This window comes from Ruditapes philippinarum, unplaced genomic scaffold, assembly GCF_026571515.1.
Source record: "Ruditapes philippinarum isolate M1 unplaced genomic scaffold, ASM2657151v2 ctg2287_1_1_1_1, whole genome shotgun sequence".
Classification (NCBI taxonomy): Eukaryota; Metazoa; Mollusca; class Bivalvia; order Venerida; family Veneridae; genus Ruditapes; species Ruditapes philippinarum.
In genome coordinates, this window is record NW_026862137.1 from 110,126 (window position 1) to 135,588 (window position 25,463).

Below are 25,463 nucleotides of genomic sequence, written 5' to 3' on the forward strand. Positions count from 1 at the left end.
TTGTTTGTTGTCAGTTCTACTGTTATCGGTCCCTGTCTCTGTTCTTCTGTTATCGGTCGACGTGTCTGTTTGTTTGTTGTCAGTTTTACTGTTATCGGTCACTGTCTCTGTTCTTCTGTTATCGGTGCTCGTTCTCAGTTCTTGTACCCGTTCTTTCTTCTTTTATCAGTCGTCGTCTTCGGTCTTGTACTTTTGGTTCGTGTTACCTGATCCGTTAAGGTCTTTTCTTGTATCTATCGTTGACGTCATTCTGTGTCGATGTCCTGGTTTTGTCAGTCTTGTAGTCATTCATTCGTTCAGTGGAGTAGCGGGGGATCGAACTCACGACCCCTTGATTTGAAGGCAGACAGTGTTACCACTGCACCATAGCGCCCGCTCTGAATAATAACCATTTTTGAAAGTCCTTTATACATTTAATACTATTTCAATGGCTAACAAAGGGTGTATTACAATTATATTTTAACACCTCTACAATGTAGCCAACCCACGTGACTTTTATATACGGTCAAAGAAAATATTACTCGATTTATTACAAGTAATATTTTTATAGATAACTTTGCTGTTACTTTAAGATATCCTGGAAATTTATTGGAGGGTACCCGGAATTCTAATGTATATCAAATGATGTGATAATCTTCTTGTAGAATTTTCTCAAAACCGTGACTGAATTCTAAAATTTTCGAGAGCTGCCACGGTAAAGCAAGCACACGTAGCAATCTGCCCTGTTTTCAGACATTTTACGACTTGATGAAAATACTAGATCTTTGTCGTATTGACTGAAAGACTCCATGATGTATAAATACACTAATGATATAGTTGCCATACCAATAGAAGATCATCTTATCCCATGAGGGAATGTCTCGCAACATGCCTACATGATTAGCTATAGGATAATCTAAGTCAAGACAGACTACTATACATGAACTGGAACAGCCTATCCACTCTAAACCAGTCCAATATTAGCAAATTTGAGCATATCTCACCATAAAAGAGTGCAAAACTGTTTTTACTTTTATCACAACCTTCAATTTTTCCACTGTAAACTTGTAGGTATATAATACATGTATCTTTTATACGTCTTCTTTTATTTCACTCTTTTCTTAGTGACTTGACGCGCCACTGTCTACATCCTCGCGGGGGGACGAAAAGGAAGAAAATGGACATTTTTATTATTATTTCTTCTCATGAGGGATAATGAATGAATAATTCCTTTTCTATGTTTGTTGAAACTCAACTTGAGACGTGACGACATTGAACTTCCTGACATTTAGAATGTATGAGCACACACCTCTTGATATTAGGAAGTTTTATTTTGAATTAAGAGGTAAACAACGTAACCTGAAAACAATGTATTTGAGATCATTGAACAAACGGAGAAGGTTTAGTAACAAAATGGCAAAATATGTAATTCCTCATCAGAAATTTTATCACAACTATAATATAAATGTCATTTTTGCTTGTTTTTATTATTTCTTCGTTTTCTGTTATTACATAGTGTTCCCCCTTCCAATCAGACTAGTCCACATGTTTTATTGCATCGTATAATTGAGTCTGGTTCCCTGCCTTCAGAAGTGCTAGAGGAAGAAACTCCGTATAGTCTGTTTTAAGGTTAAATTGTCTGGTGTTGTTATGTAATTGAACGAAGTAAGCGAGTGGTAGTGAGTGACCATGGGTTTTCATTGTTAAATAGTTTGAAGTGCAATTTACCAAGGTATTATCAGAATAAAATTTTAAGTTAAGTCAGCTTCCGACTTCTTTATACTTCTACTCCTGTTTATAACCATGTTTCTAAATTTAGGGTTGTTCAAGAAGGAATTTTGGTAGGCTAAACTAATTGTTAATATTAATCCTTTGTTTTCTGTAATTGCATAGTGTTCCGCTGTCCAATCGGACAAGTCCATATGTTTCATTGCATCATTCTTGAACCAGTCTGGTTCCCTGCCTACATTTACTACGTGTCACAAATGTCCAGCTTGACCGGGATTTGAATCCAGGACCCTCGGAATACCGTTCCGCGGCTCAACCGACTGAACTATCCGGTCGCTTACCCCTGTCTTCTCCTCAAAATAGTTGATAGTTCTGAACCGTGACATACTCTCCGCTTTATTGAAATTCGTCCCCGAATTTCTCAGGGTTTCAGAGCAATGATATTAAATTCGGAGCTATATTCAGTCACGGCCCACGTTGGCGCCCAATGCCAGAGGGTGAGAAAAATGTGCAGCCTGACCGGGACTCGAACCCGGAACCCTAGGAATACCGTACCGCGGCTCTACGGACTGAGCCGGAACCCTAGGAATACCGTACCGCGGCTCTACGGACTGAGCTATCCAGCCGCCTACACATTACAATAGTGACAGAAAGACAGTGCGATGGCGCAACATGACATACGATGTACTAGTCGTGCTTCGCCATGGTACTGTCTAACTGCCACCGTTGCCCTAACTAATAGATCAATGACTCCTTTTCTACTGAATATCATTGCTTCTTATTTCAACTAATAATTAACAATATTCAGAATAACTGCAATGATTTTCCATTCTTTTTTTTACAACGGTTTATTATAACCGTTAGTAAAAAATTTTTTGCATTGCTCCAGTTTGCTGATTTATTTATCGTCTGGTCGTTACCAAAATATGCGCATGATTAACTTTATCAAGCGACAAATTGTTTGTTTTGAAGCTGCCCAATGTGGCTAAATGATCAGTAATTAACACATTATTGTGAACAAATATTTATTTTGCCTATGGTGTCCAGACAATTTTAGCTTTTCCATGGTGTATGGATAAGTAACAATTTACGAACAAGCGTGTCTTTTGCCTGTGGTGTTCGGACAATTTAGGCTTTTCCATGATGTTTTTAGACAAATATGTATTTTGCTTGTGGTGTTCAGACAATATTAGTTTTTCCATGGTGTTTGGATATTAAGCATTATAACGAAAAAATATGTACTTTGGCTGTGCTGATCAGACGAATGTAGCTTTTCAATGGTGTTCTGATATAAGCGTTATTACGAACGAATATGCATTTCTGTGGGTGTTCAGACAATAGGTGGCTTTTCAATGGAGTTCGGATATAAGCGTTATTACGAAGTCAACAAATATGCATTTCTGTGGTGTAAGACAATAGGTGGCTTTTCAATGGTGTTCTGATATAAGCGTTATTACGAACGAATATGCATTTCTGTGGGTGTTCAGACAATAGGTGGCTTTTCAATGGAGTTCGGATATAAGCGTTATTACGAAGTCAACGAATATGCATTTCTGTGGTGTTAGACAATAGGTGGCTTTTAAAACATTGCTGTTATATATAATGTATAACTACACATGGATACATAAATATACTGTCTGACGTCCAGACATATATGAGTGTTTATGTTTAGAAAAGCTAAATCAATTTTCCCGTTTAAATTTAACATAAAAAAATACACGATAAAAGGAAACCTACTTTTTTATCACAATATTCCCTTCTCAAATGATACTCACAATTTAAGCACTTAAGTATTTAAATATAAAATGAAATAAAGTGTTAGTTTTAAAAAAGGTAAAACAACGGTCTATATAAACAACTTAAAATACACATGTTGACCGTAGCTATAACGACCACTGGCTGCTGATAGCGACCACTGGCTGCTGATAGCTGCTTCTCTCTCTGCGACCCATTAGTGAGAAGTCCATCTTAGTATCTAATAACATTGATAATTAACAAATTCGGAAGATTACGAGATAGATTTAGTTTTAAAAGATATAAGATTTTTCTACATCTATAAATAGAGTTTTAACCTAGTAAATCTAGTTTGTCCAATGATAAAAAAATTCCGCAGTAGCCACCTTTTTTGACTTTAGTGATCACATAAGTAGCAGTTAATTTAACAGGTTTATTTTACTTAACTTTATTAGAGTGATTACATATATTACTACTACCTCCTTCTCTGTTTTATAAACGCATTTTCCTTCACCCTTTTTCTGCCTTTAGCTCATCTAACCATTAACCATTTTCCAAAATCTTGATGTATTCATGTACAACGCATTTAACGCATCATTCGTAAGAATACTCGAATACACTGAAGCATATTAATGAAGCACGCCCGCATGAAAGCAGTATTATAACGAGATTTTTATATGATTTTATAAAATGGTTTTATGTCGGATTTATTTCGTACATGTAATTAACATGCTATGACTCTTTTTACAGTGCCTATAGTACCGAACTTTATCCTTAAGTTGGAACAACAGTCTGAACCTAAACGCAATGTCACGGAAATAGACATAGTTTGTGAAGATAGAACTATTCTCAATGACGATCAAGTCATTGGCTTTAATATTAGTGATATACAATTTACTACCAAAAATCCCAAAGAATGTAAAAGTGAAAGAAACGAAACTGCCGAAAAGATACTTAAAAAGGAAGCGAAGGAAGAGGAATACGCGGAATATGGGGACGCCAACGTTAAAGCAGGTATCATGTTCGGATCTAAAGCCCTTGTACAGATGCTGTTCAATCCATTTGTTGGACCCATTACGAACAGGTCTGTAATACTAGTAGGTTTCAGCGATCATAAACACTTTTTTGATAATTACTATTATACATTTTTATTTTGTTTACTTGTTGAATTTTGATAACTTATCACTTATACATTATTATTTTTTTAATTCTTTACTATTTTAACAATATATTTTCGTAACATGATTTTTCGGATATTATTTAAAAATCTTCTTCATAGTTTAAATGGTTTGTAATTTTATCATAAACGTTTTGGCAGAAAATGTAAATAGAAGATTTGCTTTGTAGTATTGCCTATAAACAAAATCAGTTTAACATGTAAATCATGAAGGGTTCCCAAAGTTTGTGTTGCTATAAATTTAACAAAAGTCCACGTAGAATGTTATTTCCGAAAAGTATGACACATTATGTTCTATGCTCACGGAAAAGACCGCCAGTCAATCCGTACCGTTGGGCCCGAGAAATAATTGACTATTGAAATTTTTTAAAAACACATTTCTATTGAACATTTTAGCATCTTGGCTTTAGCACGCTGCTTATTTTAAAGAAAGACAATCAATTTAAGTTGCTATAATAATGCCTTATTTCTCGAGAAGTGTATTTATTTGTATCTGTTAATAACAATTATCGAATTTAGCAACAACAACAAAAAACAGGTAATGTGCTAGGATAAAGGATACAGTTTAAAGTCTTTGCTAATTTTTTGTCATTGATATCGTTGTAGGATCGGCTATACTATACCGATGTTTACCGGCTTCGTTATAATGATGACATCAACAGTAAGTAAGTACAGATGCCCGGCTTACAGGCATTAATTCCTATCTTGCTAATTTGAATTCGTATAGTGCTCTGTAGCGTTAGGGAAATTATTGCCAGGGAGTGCGAGATACAAATAATTCAATATGTCTTTTCTCAATGATTTACGTTGTTATAATTGTATTCAAAGATACTTTGATCTCATGATATGTTAGCTTTACAAATATTGTCTTATTAAAAGATACGTCTGTATGCTACAAATTTCATTAGTTGTTTTTTTGCCACTCATACTGAAAGATGCCCAAATTAAACATGTAGATATACGAGTTTTAACAGGTTAAATGGCCCAATATGAATAAAGTGTAAGCTATTACAATCCAAGTTTATATATAAAAAACCCGTTTATAAATGACTATGTAACCTGTCAAAGGTAACATATCTTTAAAATTGCTTAATTGTGTTTTGATTCCATTACACACAAATTAATGCAGTTACAATGTAACGTTGTACTAAACATGTTTTACAATACATGTAAATATATACATACATTTTAAACAAATATCACGATTGTTCAATGTAAATCGATGTTAACAATTCTAGGAAGATCTAACTTAATTAAAGGCATATTAAGCCACAGCAATGGTATAAAGTTTGTTTTCTCCTATGTTTTTTATCTTTGGCATCCTGTTACGGTGTCCAGAAAGTTACTAATTGTCAATAGAACTGAATCATCCTCTGCTTCTTTTGCAAAATACCACTTTGTTTACATTTCGGTTACTTTAAGACTCAGTACTACCTTCCTTAGACTCATCAAACATGCTCTTGATACATTATGATAAAAAACACATAATGCTAGTTTTGAAGAAGACAAAAGTACTCAATTCTGAGGGTTAATGTGCATATTACATTAAGCTAATTTCTATAAGTACCCAAGTGCTAAGTAATTATATTCTTGCATTGCATTCAATATACTTGTTAGTTAATAATTATCACAGTTTAAATACGCTACTTGATTATCGATCATACTTCAATGTAACGGAGAAACTGATGTTTGTCTAAGAAAATGTAAATGTTGCTTATATAACGGTTTCATTACTTTTGTTTCAGTATTTGCTTTTGGAGAAACCTATGCAGTTTTATTTGTTGCCAGAGCATTCCAGGGCATTGGCTCCGCTTGCTCAAGTGTTGCAGGTAACATTCTAGAAAGTTTATATAAAATATAAATTAAATATATAAATTATGCTTTACGTTTGAGAGAATATGCTTGCTGGGATGTACATGTATTTATGGTTTTCAAATGAAAGTATGGTAATATATAATCAACAGAGATCCATTGATTCATCTAGCAACGTGTATTCTACATTAGCGGATGCACTTAAATGTATATTATTTACTTTTTCAAAGCTAATTGTGCCACATTTTTTTATATTTAATTACAAAAATACACATGTATCGTTATTGAAAAAAGGTCACACATGTTATGTCATCGTACAAACAAATAATATATCTTAATTTGATTTGTGGTCTTCTAAAACATATATAAAGAACACATAAAAATAACATCAAACAACAACAACAATTATTCCATTGAGTCAATTAAGATTTGGTTCTACAACAAACAATAATTTGATTTATTAGACAAATCGTTCAATGAATGATATCCACCCAGGTTCTTTCAGAATATCTTGATTTCTTATTTGAGATATTTTGCTTTAAACCATCATGGTAGATCTTGTTTGTATTTAAACTGATTTTAAAGACCTAAAATTTTCATTGCTCCAAACAGCACAGCAATTATCAAAATTAGACATGTATGCATCATAAGACAACTGTTTCATTTAGTCTGTCGAATAATTAGAAATGCGTCTGTTCAGCGTGAAACAAAGGACTTCGATTTGTAAAGGGCTTCGATTTGTAATTCCAGGACAAGGGGCGTCCGTGGCCGAGTGGTTAGGGTCGTTGACTTCAAACCACTTGCCCCTCACCGCTGTGGGTTCTTTGGATTCTTTCATGTGAGGAAGCTATCCAGCTAGCTTACGGAACGTCGCTTGTTCTACTCAGGTGCCCGTTCGTGCCTCTCACGTTTACAAGCAATGCCTTAATAACAATGGCTTTTTACTGTTGTACGGATTTTTTTAATTTGATAGGCTCCATTGGAAAAGATGGCAATACAATTTTGTTTAAAATACGCCTACACTATACTGATATAGAATTTTGCTTATTATAAATATGTAATATTTTATTTAAACCAGGAATGGGGATGTTAGCTTGCCGGTATACCGACGACGACGAGAGAGGGCGGGCAATGGGTATCGCCCTAGGTGGACTTGCCCTCGGTGTACTCAGTAAGTATGCATTGTAGGAGCACAATTGTCTCACGAGGTGTGACCGATCTGCTCGTAAACATTCTTATTTGCGACAATTGGAAATGAGACAGCAGGACACTTGAAGCACATTTGTCTCACATTCTTCCATAAAATTCTAAAAAGATAATAATTATTCCCGTCCGTATTCCGGCTACCAGCCATTGTTCTGTGTTTTCTGTATTTATAATACCGTTTTAGGTCACTTCCGGTCAATCAAAAACTTCCCGCCTCTGCATATGAGTCACATATTAACTTAAAGAATATCCCTGTTCTGTGTGTCACAAAGAAAATCTGAAGCGAGTCCATTTTTATCTTAATTAATTTTGACACGTTTCTTTCCGATGCTTAAAGTTTTATAAGTGATTTCAGAAATATTCTAAGCAACAACAAGTATCTTCATGGCATAAAGGGTACATAGGATTTTTTATTTATTACGTGTGTACATGATAGCTATAACGTGACCACGCGATACTAGTACGTGCGCTCGCGATAGCTATTACGTTCTAAAGGGATAGTCCCGTTACGTGTGCACGAGATAGCTATTATGTGGCCATGCGATACTATTACATATGCACGCGATAGCTATTACGTTCTATAGGGATAGTTCCATTACGTGTGCACGAGATAACTATTACGTGGCCATGCGATACTATTACGTGCGCACGGATAGCTATTACCTTCTAAGGGATAGTTATTGCGTGCGCACGCGATAACTATTATGTGAGCACGCGGATAGGTATTTTGCATTTGGACCCTGGACCGGCTTCCTCGCATGAATAGTTCGACGCTCCGAGTGTCGAACCTACAGCGGTTAGGGGCAAGTGGTTTTTTGAACTCACTCGGACACGGAGACCTTTAAATGATCTAAGGAAAAAAATGAGACGACCATCCCACACGTATTTTGTTTTCATCAGAAATACATGTATATAAAAAATCGCCATTTTCCGAGAATTGCTGTTTCAGATCCACCATTGAAAAAGCACATTCAACGTGCATGAGTTCCTAAACAAATCCGGGTAATTCTATATTTATGGAATATCGGAACTCAAAGAATCGGGCGAGACGCGACATTTCCGACGAAACACGAAGCGCGGCGCGATATTGTAACACGAGATCTTGCAATGCCGAAGTATCCCGTACCGCGAGATTTCCAGGTAGAATATCGTGCTTCGCTTCATGTTTTGCCAGAATTTCACTTTTCGTGTCTCTCGCGCATCGCTTCGTGTCTGTGCTTCTCAAAGGTCTGACTGAACCAATGCGGGAGCCCTCTTGGCTTGTCGCGTAATGGCGGACAGGTTATTGGACAATTTTTTTTCACGCTGCATGGCCATAGATGTCTAAATTTAAGCTATTTTCTGTTTAAATTTCATCACGGATATGTTTTTGACATTTTGGTAGAAAAAAAATGCGAGCAAAGGTTGTATTTGATAAAGTGAATTGGTGGTTCTTCCACGTCACAGCAGAGATTTTTTAAGTGATTTGACAGTAACAAATGTGACGCTAGCAGGCTTGGGGTAATGATACTGGTAATGGTTATGCGGTAGGAATGCATTACTTTTCTTGAGAGTAATGCAATGTAATGATACTGCATGCCAATTTGCATTACTTGTAATGGTACTGGGATGCAAAAAGTTCAGGTATTCTAACACTATCGGATTTTTTTCTTTATAAACAAAGACGGCCCGAAGCGTGCATTATTCTACATTCTAACACGACTCGCATTTTCCCTTTTGAAAATAGAAGAACCGAAAGTGTGTGTTTGTTAAACAATGATTTCTATGGACTAAACATCACTGTTTGTCGTTCGGTGCGCATCATTATATAATCACTCGGGCTAACGCCCTCGGTGATATAATTCCTCGCAATCCGAACTCAAACAGTGGATGTTATTGCTGAACGATAAAAATCACAGTTTGGGATATATTATTTGTTAAACAATGCACTCGCCGTTTCTTAATTATCTCCCTGTGTATTTTCACATTGAGGGCGCCAATTTTGTTTGAAAAATCTGATAAATAAAAACATTTGTTGTCGAATTTTGTTGTGAAAACTATCTAGAATGAAAGAAAATGGTCTAACTAAGAAAATGAATCAGAACACCAATATCTTTTTATTCAGTCGTAAACGCTGTACTGACGTTTAAAGTGTTGTTTACGTGACGTCACAATGTAGCGCCAAACAGCACGTGCAAAACAATCAAATATAGTACGCTATTTTAATGTCGCAAACGAGTTAAGTTTTACATTTATTTCAGTTTTTAATAATTTGTATTTCGCTTGAAAAAAATAGAGTGAAATAAAATAAACAAACAAAGATTTATCAACGTTTTCAAAATTCGTTATATTCTCAAAATGTTTCTACACACGGTAGATTTAACGACAGTTTTTTTTCAACCCACTGGAAAAGGGAACGTTTCTATTGGAAACTCTGAGGCGAAAACAAATTTAACCACCAAACATAAAGTCCAACTTTATAATTAAATGATATTAATTCTTCGTGCATTATAATATTGTATATTAATGCACGTTTTCCGTTCAAATGCTTTGTTGTTTGATGTATTTCTTTCAAAGTTGTACACAATAATCCTTTTCACAAGACGTTCAATTCTTCCGACCTATGTGTGAACTTCACCTCTTGCTGGCCTGGAATCTTGAAGATATGAAAACTTTTAAGTATGTCATATTATTATCCTCCACCGATTAAACTGGGAGGGGATATTGTCGGACCTTTGAACATAGAGTTTTGGCCCCTGAATAATTATGGTTCTGTATACAGAGCATTGTAACACCGCACTTTGGGGTCCAACGCACTTTGGGTCTAACCCCAAAGTGCGTTAAACTTCGCATCGCACTTTGGGGTCCAACGCACTTTGGGGTCAAAATCGAGAAATTGACCGCAAAGTGCGTTAATATGCTACATATTAACGCACTTTAGGTTCCAGAGGTCTGAAGGTGTCAACTGAGTTCTGCTTAAAAACTGTATACTGACTTATTTTTGATCTTGACATTGAAATGTTTGAGGTGAAGTTCAAGATGGCGGTCGATACTTTATTTGATGCTTAAGGTGACAACGGAGTCAATTATCACTAAAATACCTAAAATGAGATTTTTTGCTAAGTAGATTTATTAACCTTTTCTAAAATTTTATACATTCATGATTTAACTTTGGAAGCAGTTAGTCCAGAAACTATGTTTTTAAACTTTTTAAAACGATACCTTTACAATTCTTATCTGCTATGCGAGTAACCTGTCAATTATCGATAACGCGCCGCCCCCTATTGAGGCATCAATGAGGGAAATCGGAAGTTCCATAATTATATCCATGAATCACCGGTTTATTTGTTATTAGTCGATACTACACGTAATACATGTATCATAAAAATACTGTGCATCTATTATGAATATGTCAACATTATATCGTCTACCATTTAAGTAGCCATTTTATAAATTAAGAAATTGTCGACCGAGATGTAACAAATAATTAAGCATAGCGGTAAATCGCACGACCATGAGGGGGTTAAAACAATGTAGCTGCCTTTATCCATAATGTGTAAAATAGTTATTTATTTATCCCGTAATCGGATAGACATTATATTGAGTTTATGAACTTAAGTACGGAAGCTTGCTTTACATTCAACCTCGTTTTCTAACAATGTTAAAAGAAACAGACAACATATCTAAAATATTTTTACGATAGTCTTCGGAAAAGATTAATTCTTTATAAATCAATGAAAATGATATGAAAAATATGTTTTCAGTGAACGTTTTTGCATATGTTGTTCACTGTAAATCGAACACAATTTATTGTATGTCCCCAGAAGAAAATTGAATCTATGTATGCCGTGCCATAGATAAAATACGGGATAATAAAAGTCATGAAAACGTCAGATCATATTGATCGGGAAATACCTATTATTTCTATTAAATTATGTCAAGCATTTATATGAACTGACCGGACAAAAAATATATAATATCCCGTTCTTATTTGTACAGCGTACCATGCACGGACTTAAAAAAGTCTGTCAGGAGCACAGTTTTTTTCGTTTTATTTTAATATATATATTAACGGAATTTCATATATACTAATGGCACTGTTATCCTAATAATATTATAATAATAATGATAATGTTGTGCCCCTTTTAATAAAAGGGAAAAATTAACTTTAAAAATTTTTAAACCAAAAAGTACAAACCGTTAAATTTTCTTTTTTATTTTTCCCCCCTGAGTGCCTCAAATTTTACCGATAGCCACGTGACATCTGCGACAGATACCAGACGGACAGTAGATCACATTAAGATTTGAAGAAATTCTGCTATAAAATGATATTTATCAGCAGCATTTTAATTGGTCAGATGTCACTGGGTCATTTAAAGTTGTTAGAGTTTGTAACCGCATCATGTCACCCCCTTTGGTGTGATACAATAATTTAACGGACAACGTAGGGGTCTGGGAGAGAACAGCCGATTTATGACACTTCGTTTGATGTGCGTCGGACTAACTTTGAATCGGCATAACTTTTTTAATAAACAAGCAATTTACATGCGGTTTAAAGCACTTTAAAGGGAATTTAATTACGGAGGGAACCGTGTCAGGGATTTTTGTTTGCTCAATCAGCGACTTAATTATCTTTAATTACGTAATATGTATGGTGAAAAAAAGTCACATAAATTGTTTGACGTTACGTAATATTTTTTTGAGAAGAGAGAGAAAAAATCTGAGGCACGGTTCCCCAGATATTATAATTATTTTTATATTCCAAAATATTGATGACAAAAATATAAAAAATGACTTTGATATGACGATTTAAAATTAGAAAAATAGATTTTTTTTATCAAAATCAATAATTTACAAAGGCATTTTTTTCAAATATGTTATTTTTTATGAAGATTAAAGACATTTAATGCACAAAATTTAAATAAATAACAATTTTTACTAAAATAAGTTGGTTTAAATGACATTTATGGTAGTACCACGGAAAGTGTCTGTTGTCACCTTAAGTGATAAAAGTTTCATTTACTTTACCACTTGAAATATCTTAAATTTGTGTCCATAAAACAAAGTACTCTAGTACATAAATTGTGAATGTATTCCTTAAAATTAAAGGCCCATTATGCCATCATGTTTTCATCATCGTGCCTTCGTTGATTCACTATCGTACCATTGTTGTTTCATCATCGTACAATCGTTGTTTCACGTTCGTACCATCGTGTTTTCACCATCGTTCCATCGCGTTTTTATCATCGTACCATTGGGTCACCGCGCTTCATCGTGAACGGAATTCCGAATGTTTCAGTGTATGCCTTCAGGTTCAGTCAATCAAATTTCTTGATTTAGAGATATAAGAATTAATAGTTCCAGTGTAGTTTTTTAGGTTTAAGATTTCATAAAAAGCATTAGCAAACCTATTGATGATTACACTTGACATGAGGTAAAACGGCGAACCTCGAAAAAAAACTGCATTTGGAAAATTTGTGACAAATAATTCATAAAAAATGACACGAGACAAATGTGCTTTCTTGTCCCTTAAAACATGAGATAAATGTGCTTTCTTGTCCCTTAAAAACTTGTTCGGAGCACATTTGTCGCATGTGGGACAAATGCGACCGCATCGGTCTGACATAAGACAAATGTGCTCCGAGACAAATGTGCTCCGAGACAAATGTGCTACTACAATGATAACTTTCCAATTTATCCATTTTGAGATGTTGCAACCAAAATTATAAAATCATTTTTTCATTTTTTTTTAAATTTATACAAAAAATTTATTAACTTATAAATAATAATATAACGTTAATTTTCAGTATCAAAGAAATTATCTATAAGTATATTTTACATTTGTAATGGACATAAATGACATCAGATGGTGTTTCATGAACAGTTTTGTAATGTAAGTTTTGATGTATGAGTTTGATTAATAAAATGATATAAACGTATTTGTATCATTGAAACAATAATTTATCATTGTTCCTAAACTTTGATATTTTTATCAAAAACAAAAGAAGAATCTATTATGAAATTTTGGTATATTATTAAACATTAGATATTTCGTTTGATTTAACTACTTTAATTGTATACTTTAATGTTATCAGTTGGTCCGCCGTTCGGTGGAGTGATGTACCAGTTTGCCGGCAAAGAGGCGCCGTTTCTTATCCTTGCTGCTTTGGCCCTCTTTGACGGAGGTAAGCTTTTTTTTGTTTAACCGTGGTTCAATGTAGAAAACAAGTTTATTTTTTATAACAAAATAGTCAATACCGTGACAAACCTATTTAGAGAAGTGTGCATAGACATTTCAATGTTGGTGTTTTAAGCCTCTCTTGATTCTCAACATGTCAGAACACCAGTACTATTATCAGCAGAGGAAGCGCATACAGCTTTCGTTTTTATTGTCAAACAAGCGAATTTTTTATCGAAATCAATTCGCGTTATTATCTTTGGCACACTGTTTTATTATTTGATGGAGGAATCGAAGAATGTTCCGCACGATTTGGTCACACAAACATGGTCATCCAGTTTACTTGAGACCACGTTATTATCGAGGGACAGAAACAACTGTGACACCAGGAAAGAAATAAAGGTGAGATCGTGCTTATATTTGCTTACTTGTTAATCACATGGAACAATTTGATATTTTAAGTTTTAAAATGGAACTCAAATGTATATTGATTTGATATGTTGAAGTATAATAGTGATTTGATATATTATGTTGAAGTATAATTATAGTGATTTGATATGTTGAAGTATGATAGTGATTTGATATGGATATTTTGAAGTCTGAAATTTCTTCTTTCTAGGAATGCAATGAAGAGATTGTAAACAAAAACATCCATATTCTTGTTACTTTTGAGTTAAATTAAGGTTCTCATAAAAATTCTAAATCAAAAACCATTTTGTTTGCTTCTGTTTTTTTCCTGATGACTCTATAGCAAGCCCGTAATGCTCGCTTCGTATATGTGAGGTGTTAGGTTCGAATCACGATATTGTGTTGTTCTTTAAGTGATAAGAACATTTTTTCTTAAGAAATAAGACGGTATACGCAGAAAACGTGTGCATAAATGAACTTAAATGCAAGTTACAAACTCTGGCTAAACAAAATTGCATATGAATTAGATTCAAACTGTTTAAACCAAACGTCTAGATGGTTAATGAAATGTAATTATACAACACGTTTATACTCGTATATCTTTGAAGATGATTTTGATGTAAGACTTTACAGACTCCCTCATATGATGGACACAAGTTTTAGATGTTAGAACAGATATACCATTCTGTTGCAAACACCGATAGTATTTTCATGATTTGTATTTTAGATTGTAAAACCAATATTTGACGGCTTCCGATTGAAAATTTGCATCATATAAAATTGTCGTGCTTGAAATTCATTGCTAACATTGACTAGTACATTGTATATGCTGTAAAATAATTACGTTTATTGTTTAACATCGATACAATTTTGATTAAATGTTGTTAATATTCTTTTTCTCTTTCAGTTTCATGTTTTAAATATTCTATGAAAAATACACAGACGTGTCAAAAAATAATGCATCAAGGCTAGGAATTCAGATTGTTCGGCTTTTGTGTGGCATGGCGAGCGTTTCTATGAACTTATTTCCAAGTATATTTGCTGGATTGAAATACTGTAATGCCATGGTTTTGCCTGCCGCCAAGTGCTCAACTCAAAGATAAACCTAAGATAATTCATCATTCAACTAGAATAATTCATCATTCAACTCAAAGATAAACTTAGGAAATTCATCATTCAACAGACGATAAACCTTGCATAATTCATCATTCATCACGAAGATAAACCTTGCATAATGCATCATTCAACTAGAAGGTAAACCTTGGATAATTCATCATTCAGCAGACGATAGACCTTGCATAATTCATCATTCAACTAGAAGATAAACCTTGCATAATTCATCATTCAACAGAAGTTAAACGTAGGATAATTCATCATTCAACTAGATGATAAACCTTGGATAATTCATCATTCAACTAGAAGATAAACCTTGCATAATTCATAATTCAACTAGAAGATAAACCTTGCATAATTCATCATTCAACTAGAAGACAAACCTTGCATAATTCATCATTCAACAGAAGTTAAACCTAGGATAATTCATCATTCAACAGAAGTTAAACCTAGGATAATGCATCATTCAACTAGAAGATAAACCTTGCATAATTCATCATTCAACTAGAAGATAAACCTTGCATAATTCATCATTCAACTAGAAGATAAACCTTGCATAATTCATCATTCAACAGAAGTTAAACGTAGGATAATTCATCATTCAACTAGATGATAAACCTTGGATAATTCATCATTCAACTAGAAGATAAACCTTGCATAATTCATTATTCAACTAGAAGATAAACCTGGCATAATTCATCATTCAACTAGAAGATAAACCTTGCATAATTCATCATTCAACAGAAGTTAAACCTAGGATAATTCATCATTCAACAGAAGTTAAACCTATGATAATGCATCATTCAACTAGAAGATAAACCTTGCATAATTCATCATTCAACTAGAAGATAAACCTTGCATAATTCATCATTCAACTAGAAGATAAACCTTGCATAATTCATCATTCAACAGAAGTTAAACCTAGGATAATTCATCATTCAACTAGATGATAAACCTTGGATAATTCATCATTCAACTAGAAGATAAACCTTGCATAATTCATCATTCAACTAGAAGATAAACCTTGCATAATTCATCATTCAACAGAAGATAACCCTAGGATAATTCATCATTCAATTAGAAGATAAACCTTGGATAATTCATCATTCAACAGAAGATAACCCTAGGATAATTCATCATTCAATTAGAAGATAAACCTTGGATAATTCACCATTCAACAGAAGATAAACCTTGGATAATTCATCATTAAACTAGAAGATAAACCTTGGATAATTCATCATTTAACTTAAAGATAAACCTTGGTTAATTCATCATTCTACTCGAAGATAAATCTTGGATAATTCATCATTTAACATGAAAATAATTCTTGGATAATTTATCATTCAGCTCCAAGATAAACCTTGCATAATTCATCATTTAACGTGACGATAAACCTTGGATTTTTCATCATTCAACACTGAGATAAACTAAGAATAATTCATCATTCAACCAGAAGATAAACTAAGGATAATAAATCATTCAACTCAAAGATAAACCTTGGATAATTCATTATTTAACTCGAAGATAACCCCTCGGATAATTCATCGTTCAACTCGAAGATAAATCTTGGATAATTCATCATTCAACTCGAAGATAAACTTAGGATAATTAATTATTCTACTCGAAGATAAACCTTGGTTAATTCATCATTCAACCCGACGATAAACCTAGGATAATTAATCATTAAACTCGAAGATAAAACTTTGATAATTCATCATTTAACTCTAAGATAAACCTTGGTTATTCATCATTTAACTCGAAGATAAACCTTGGATGATTCATCATTCAACTCAAAGATAAATCTTGTATAATTCATCGTATAACTCGAAGATTAACTTTTGATAATTCAACTCGAAGATAAACCTTTGATAATAACTATTCATCATTCAGCTCGAAGATAACCCTTGGATAATTCATCATTCAACTAGAAGATAAACCTTGCATAATTCATCATTCAACTAGAAGATAAACCTTGCATATAATTCATCATTCAGCTTGAAGATAAACCTTGTATAATTCATGATTTAACTAGAAGATAAACCTTATAGACTCGAAAATAACCTAAGTTAATTCATCATTCAACTTAAAGTTAATTCTTGGTTAATTCATCATTCAACTCGAAGATACACCTAGGGTAAGTCATCATTCAACAGAAGATAAACATTAGATTATTCATCAAAATTACCTCGAAGGTAAACCTAGGATAATTCATCATTCAACTAGAAGATAAACATTGGATAATTCATTTTTCAGCTAGAAGATAATTCTAAGAATAACATCAGCAGTCATCTAAATTTCACGAACAACTCTTTTAAATTGATCTTTGTTTCGGACACGTTTAAAATTTGTTGTAGGAGGCAATAAAACGTAATTGCACATAGAATATTGAAGGTATACTATGCTCAAATTTTATATTAGAAAATATCGAAATGGCTACACAGTCTCTTTTGTAAATATAAACCCAACATATTTTGACTTCACACAAATAGATATGTTATGTTTAAAATTCTAAACACTATAGGTTGTCACAATATGAATATATAGTGTCATTAAAAATCTGCACATCGCAATAAAATGTGTATGATTTTCTCCCAAACGTTAAACAGTTTTGTCGTTTATTTGTTCAGCAGAAAGATAGAAAAATCGTACATGTTCATAGAAGCATATTGAAAACCCGTAAATGTTCATACTAGTATATCGAGAACCCGTACATGTTCATAATAGTATACCGAGAACCCGTACATGTTAAAACTAGCATATTGAGAACTTGTACATATTCATACTAGCATATTGAGAACCAGTACATGTTCATACTAGCATAATGATAACCCGTACATGTTCATACTAGTATATTGAGAAACCGTACATGTTTATACTAGTATATCGAGAACCCGTACATGTTCATACTAGCATATTGAGAACCCGTACATGTTCATACTAGCATATTGAGAACCCGTACATGTTCATAGTAGCATATCGAGAACCCGTACATGTTCATACAAGCATATTGAGTACCCGTACATGTTCATACTAGTATATCGAGAACCCGTACATGTTCATACTAGCATATTGAGAATACATGTTCATAATAGTATATCGAGAACCCTTACATGTTCATACTAGCATGTTGAGAACTTATACATGTTCATACTAGCATGTTGAGAACCCGTACATGTTCAAATTAGCATATTGGTTTCATTGGTACATGTTCATAGTAGCATATTATTTTATTTACTTGGTTATATTGTTTGACGTGATTAATGGTCATGAGTATTTGTTTGTCAACACTTATCTGTCACTGATGGTTTTAGATGTTTTCGATAATTTCTGTAAGTTACAACAATGAAGGCATTGTATAGATCTCTCGATACTTTAATCAATAATTACGACGAAAGACCAAAGACGGAATTGTAAATGGTTGGTTAAGAAGTTCGAGTCTTCAACAAACCATTTAGATATTTTAGCTTATTATTTCGTTTTTCTTTAATCATTTGCAGCTTAAATAAATAAGCTATTGTTAAATTGCCAATGTCCATTTTTGTCATTTCATTACCTTCACAAAAACGTATGTCATTTTTCATTTATAATATGTCAAGTCGAACAATATATGATTCGCATGCACACAAACAGAATGATCAAGTTTAGCTCGATATAGCAAAGGAAATAGTAAAGAAAATAAATGTATATAAAAAATAATGTTATAAAATTTATCAAGATTCGAACTAAAAACCTTGAATAAGAAAGTTAAAAAAAATCTTTGAGGCAAGTAACAGGTTCATAGTAACATTTATTGAATATGAGTTTGTAATACACAGAAAAACTGAAATAATAATAATAATATGGAGGTTTAATTACTAGAAGAGCCTTGGCAGATATAGACAGCCCAATATAAACTAAATGTGAAAAGCGTGATATTTATATTTCAGCATTACAAATGTTTGTACTACAGCCGACCGTCCAGCCGGAATCCCAGGAGGGAACATCCTACATTACTCTACTTAAAGATCCATATATACTGATAGCAGCAGGTTTGTTCGTCGCAAATTTCTTTCCACCATACGGAAGAAATGCTCTAAAGAGCTTTCATTAAGACTAACATTATTCATTTAGTAGTGCTTACTTTTAAGTATATATTGTTAAAAAAACTTACTTTGAGGAAATTATTACTATCAGTTATGTAATATTCACTAACAACATAGAAAGGTGTTCAAAGAAATTACGATCATGTTTACATGCATTACAAACAACGAATAAGAGGCGTTGCATTGATATAAATGAGCATTTTACCAATCTGATTTTTATCTATTTACATTTAAATTTTAAGCTATATCCTCGGGCGAGGTGAAATACTCCGAGACGTTTGATCTCGGACATTAACTCAAATGGTCATTTGTCTCTAACTGCTGATTCAGAAATTATATGAGATTTGTAGTCGGTTACTTCTGGAGGAATTGGTAACTTATTCGGGAAAGCCGGTTAAGTGGGTCTATTGCCGAGATATGAGGAGTAATTGTGTTAATTAAAAACGGGTTAAAATCCAGAAAAAATTAACAAGATTTTAGGTGAGATACGGACACCGATATAAATATATAATTATAATCTTTGGTAAAGCAAATCATGAGATCATTACATTTCAATAGATTTTATTCTTTCAATTCAAATATCAGCACTTGTATTACATTCCCTATACATGGACACCAGTTTTAGTTGTTGGAAAAGATATACCATTCTTGATTAGGTAACAAACAGTCAAACACCACATGTCTTTAAGAATGTTATATGTCAAATTGTGAAACGAGACATAAAGGCTTCTATCTGATTCTTTACATCAAACATTTGTCTTGTGATAAGTCTATTTCCATATTTGGGATGACGTATTGTTTGCCAATGTAACCATAAAGTACTTTTGTGTGAATTATTTCTCTTTTTCTTTTTTTATGAACAGGTTCTATAACTTTTGCGAACATGGGAATTGCCATGATGGAACCATCTTTACCCATATGGATGAATAAAGTGATGGGCGCCGAAGAATGGGAGCAAGGTAATTATGACCGTTTGACTCCTGTTGGACCGAAAATGATTATCGCTTGCCAACAGCATATTATTATGAGATCCTGCACATCCAATGCAGTCTAACCAGGATTTTTACTGTTGGTTATTTTGATATTCGAATCCCTTTAACAATACATTAAGCCCTAAAATGAATACAATTTGCTATCTGTGGAAAACATACATGTGTTTGAAACGTTTTATTAACATCTTTAGTTGATATTAGATGGTTATCAGAGGTAAAATGCAGCAATGAGTATGAATTTATTTTTCATAAAGTAGCAAAACATAAACAAAGCCGTTGTTTGTCTTCAAATCAAATTGCTTAGTAAAAACAAAAAAGGTTCAGATAAATTAGCTTTTTTGGTTGGGAGGGGGAAGGGGTTTCTTTAAACTTTTTGATTTTTTCTCAGTTCAAAACAGAACAAACAGGTGACACAAATGGATTTGGTAAAATATTAAAACGAGGAAATAATTCATTTTATTCCATCTTTAGGTCTTTTTGCATTCGTTAAAGTTCAATATATATAAATATATATTTCTTAAGTCTTAGATCTGTAGAACTGTTAAGAATACACAATGCAAAGTTCTCTAGTTGTGACGTTTTGCCAAGTGTAAACAAAAGAGTATCATATAATATTTATATGATTTGAGCTGAAATATAAGAAAATAAAGAATGTCTAAATGAGATTAAAATAAATGTTGAGGTCCATTTAGCCAGCCATCAAAATAATTTGCCATTTAGCATTTTGGTCCAGTTGATGGCACATACATGATATACATATCCACTGTAGTAACAGCCGAAATGCCATGCAAACTAAAGAACCAAAACAACAAAAGAAATATTTCTTTGATGTTTTTTGCAAAAATAAAAGTTGCTTTAACCATTTAAACAATTCGTTATTCATACTTTTCTATAACGTTTTCATTTTTTGACAACTGTACCTTTTTTATTCTTACAGGTTTAGCTTTCCTTCCAGCCAGCATATCGTACTTGTTGGGTACTAATATATTTGGGCCTGTAGCTTCCAAAATAGGACGCTGGTTATCAACTATGCTTGGAATGATAGTTATATCAATATGTCTATTTGCGGTTAGTATAGAAATACAATTACTTCATAAAATTACTATTACTACAAATAATAACAATTGCGTCAAATGGTTAAATTTATAGGTCAGTAATAATTAGAATTGCACGTTCTTAGTAGAAAAAAACTTTTTTACAAAAACAAAAATGATATACAATTACAATGTACCGTATATAATAAAGGTAATATAAATATGAATATTCGTATCAAGCGTTTAATTTGCCTTTACCTAATTTGAATGAAACATTTCAGAAACATATCTATAGATTTTGCTACCTTTTTTATATTGAAATACAGTGCGGTAAATGGACATAAAGGTCTCTCAGCTAAGATACAACAAATAATAACCCGTCAAGAGAACTAACTAACTGTCTGACTGACTGACTGACTGACTGACTGACTGACTAACTAACTAACTAACTAACTAACTAACTAACTAACTAACTAATAATCATACTTTAAATTAATTTACATGCTGTAAAATAAATCGTTTATTATGGTGGAAAATCTAAAAATTATTGAAAAGTAGATTGATTTCGTAAGCATGAGGTCTATTAGAAAGTATCATGAATAAATTAATATTTTAAATGAACAAAAACGTTTTACTCTTTCCTAGTTACTGTAGCAAAAAAGCGCTGAAAATTGTTTCCTTGAACGGCTTTCAGCGTTATTCATTGTCGATGTTATCATTAAAAAGAGGCGAACGGCTGATGACGTTACTAAAATTTTGATGACACTCGAACTTAAATACCTTATAACTTTAACAGAAAAGCATTTTCGAAGGTTTGTTTGGAATATTTAATGACGGAATGTTGACGTTTACGAATCGTACATGTATGATAAAAGGATTTATAATCATGAGAAAATATAGGGTTTTATGACTTAAAAATAAAAATGCCGCATCTCATCGGATAGTGTGGTTATTTTCAGTCAAAATTCATGTGAAGTAAAGCTTGCACATGACCAGAATTTTGTTAGCATGCTCCTTTGGATGTTGACTATGAATCCATAACATTGATTTATTCGAACATAGTTGGGATATGTTAAAATAGATGAATACTTACCGTCCGTCAATTGTGTTTCCTGCGCCGACATGTATATACTGGTACAGCTGTCGACGCTTGAACTGCTGTCTGTCCATTTGATTGTACGATGTGCTCTATCTTCATAGCTTTCTCTCTCTATTTGGAGTAGTGAAGTAGTGAAGAGAAATCTGAAATATCATATGAAAACTGATCTCAAATATACCATTTTTATATCAGTGTGATTGGGATTCATCATAAAATATTATAATATATGTATTTTTAGAAACAATATTTGGAATAAAAGATTTTAAGACAAGCGAGTCGATTATAAATATAGGAAAAGCCACCACAGTGATTACTGTGATTGAATACCAAAACATCTCACTGTATTTAATGACCACTGGCTATTGTACACGTTGCTGAACAAATTTACTAATAGTTATTAAATGGCAATATTGACCCGAGACTCATTAATTTTCTGGCCGTTTTTCGTTGGTTTCCGTAATTTGTATGATTTACGCTTAAGATTTTAATGATAATATAGAATAACAAGAGCCACCGCCGGGCGGGGGCAACGCTCGACTTTTTACTTTTTCTAAATGCAAACATAGAAAGGTTTGAACATATCTTAATGTTTCCTTTTTATAAATTAATTGGTCTGTCTTGTTTATATATTTTGTATATATATATGAATAGAAACATTAAGCAAATTTCTAAAAATAGCATCATTACGCAATTTCTTAAAATAGCAACATGACGCAATTTCTTAAAATAGCAACAATGACGCAATTTCTAAAAATAGAAAAAATGACGCAATTTCTAAAAATAGCAACAATGATGCAATTTCTAAAAATAGCAACAATGACGCAATTTCTAAAAATAGAAAAAATGACACAATTTCTAAAAATAGCTACAATGATGCAATTTCTAAAAATAGCAACAATGACGCAATTTCTATAAATAGAAACTAATGACGCAATTTCTAAAATAGCAACAATGACGCAATTTCTAAAAATAGAAAAAATGATGCAATTTCTAAAAATGAGCAAACAATGATGCTCAATTTCTAAAATAGAAAAAATGATGCAATTTCTAAAAATAGAAAAAAATGACAAGCAATTTCTAAAAATAGAAAAAATGACACGCAATTTCTAAGAAATAAAAATCTTGATACGCAATTTCTAAAAATATGAAAAAAGCAAAACAATGAGGAAAACCAATGACGCAATTTCTAAAAATTTTGCAACAATACGCAATTTCTAATTTAAATTGAATTAATTTTTTTCAATTCCAAAAAACAAGAATGGGGGGGGCAATTTTATTAGAAAAATTGCCCCCCCCCGCAATTCTTTTTGCCCGGGGCCAAATTTTAAATTCCAGAAAACAAATTTCGCAATTTATAAATTAAAAACAAAAAACGAAAATTTTTAGGGGAATATATATAAAAAATAAATAAAAACAACAAAAACAAACTTAATTTAAAGTTAAGATAAAGGCAAAATCTAGAAAATTCGGGAAAATTCTGAAAGGCAAAAAGGAAAATAAAACTGAAGCAAATATAACAGATTTATTCAATTATTTCAAAGGAGTAAACTATAGTTAAGGTGAAAGCAATGGTGGTGCCAATAATAATAATATTAATAATAATAATAATAATAAGAAGAGTAATAGCAATAACAAATAATAATAATAATAACAGTAATAGCAATAACAACAACAACAACAATAACAACAATAATAATAGCAATAATAATAATAACTTACTTAATATGCCTCTTGATATCAATGAAGTCGTTAAAGCAGTTAAAAATCTTAAAAATAACAAAGCGAGTGGTTATGATAACATAGTAAATGAACAGATTAAGGCCTCTCTCTCTTTGATGAAACATGTTTATGTCAAATTATTCAACGTAGTGCTTGATACGGGTCTAATCCCAGAACACTGGACAGTTGGAATCATTAAAAACAAGGGTGATCCTGCAAAACCAGAAAATTATAGACCAATTACATTATTAAGTTGCCTAGGCAAAGTTTTCACAAGCATATTAAATAAAAGAATCACTGATTATGTAGAGTCAAATGATATTGTTAATAACACACAAGCAGGATTTAGAAAAGGTTTTTCAACCTCAGCTTTACAATTTTTTACAAATCTTTATTCTGTTATATGCAGATGTAACTGTTATTGTGGCTGAGACAGCAAATGACTTAAAAGAAGCACTATATACATATGAAAGATATTGCGATATTTGGAAACTTACAGTCAATATTTCTAAAACAAAGATAGTTGTGTTTTCAAAAGGGAGACAAAGAAATTATCATTTCACTTATAAAAATGAACCAATCGAAATAGTAAATAAATATAAATACCTCGGCATATTTTTAATAGAAGTGGTTCTTTCGCTAAAACGAAGACACATATTGCAGAACAAGCTACAAGATCGATGTACAGCCTGATAGGAAATTTAAATAGATTAAATTTACCAATTGACTTACAAATTGAACGTTTTAATAAAACTGTTAAACCAATATTATGGTTCTGAAATCTGCGGATACGGTAATATTGACGTTATTGAACGCGTACAACTCAAATTTTTAAAACACATCCTTAAACTTAAACGTTCGACGGCCAGTTATTTCATATACGGTGAAACGGGATGCATGCCATTGTCTGTAGATATCGGGGAAAGAATAGTCTCATTTTGGGCGCGTCTCCTTCAGAACGAAAATGGTTTAATACCAAATAAATTATCATACTTTGTATATCATCATATGCTTAGAAATACAATAGATAGTTATGATAATGATTTTGAACGTTATTATCCGTGGATTTATAATTTAAAATCAATACTAATAAAATGCGGTATCAACAATGTTGGATTGATCATAATTTTCCCGGTACCAAATGGTTAAAATTAACAGTAAAACAAAAGCTAAAAGATCTTTTCTTAAATGAATGGTATTCAAAAATAAATGAATCGAGCAAT

The 25,463-nt window shown here is 32.6% G+C and overlaps 1 protein-coding gene across 1 annotated transcript in view; it reads left to right on the forward strand.

The window, feature by feature from the left end:
- Window positions 1-25,463, forward strand: part of LOC132718068 (synaptic vesicular amine transporter-like) — a 107,617-nt gene that overhangs the window by 62,461 nt on the left and 19,693 nt on the right. Inside the window, exons 3-10 of the mRNA XM_060701685.1 lie at window positions 4,192-4,525; window positions 5,225-5,283; window positions 6,364-6,447; window positions 7,509-7,601; window positions 13,711-13,800; window positions 19,241-19,342; window positions 20,260-20,355; window positions 21,326-21,456. Of these exons, the coding sequence (XP_060557668.1) occupies window positions 4,192-4,525; window positions 5,225-5,283; window positions 6,364-6,447; window positions 7,509-7,601; window positions 13,711-13,800; window positions 19,241-19,342; window positions 20,260-20,355; window positions 21,326-21,456 (989 nt within the window). The remainder of the gene's footprint in view (window positions 1-4,191; window positions 4,526-5,224; window positions 5,284-6,363; window positions 6,448-7,508; window positions 7,602-13,710; window positions 13,801-19,240; window positions 19,343-20,259; window positions 20,356-21,325; window positions 21,457-25,463) is intronic.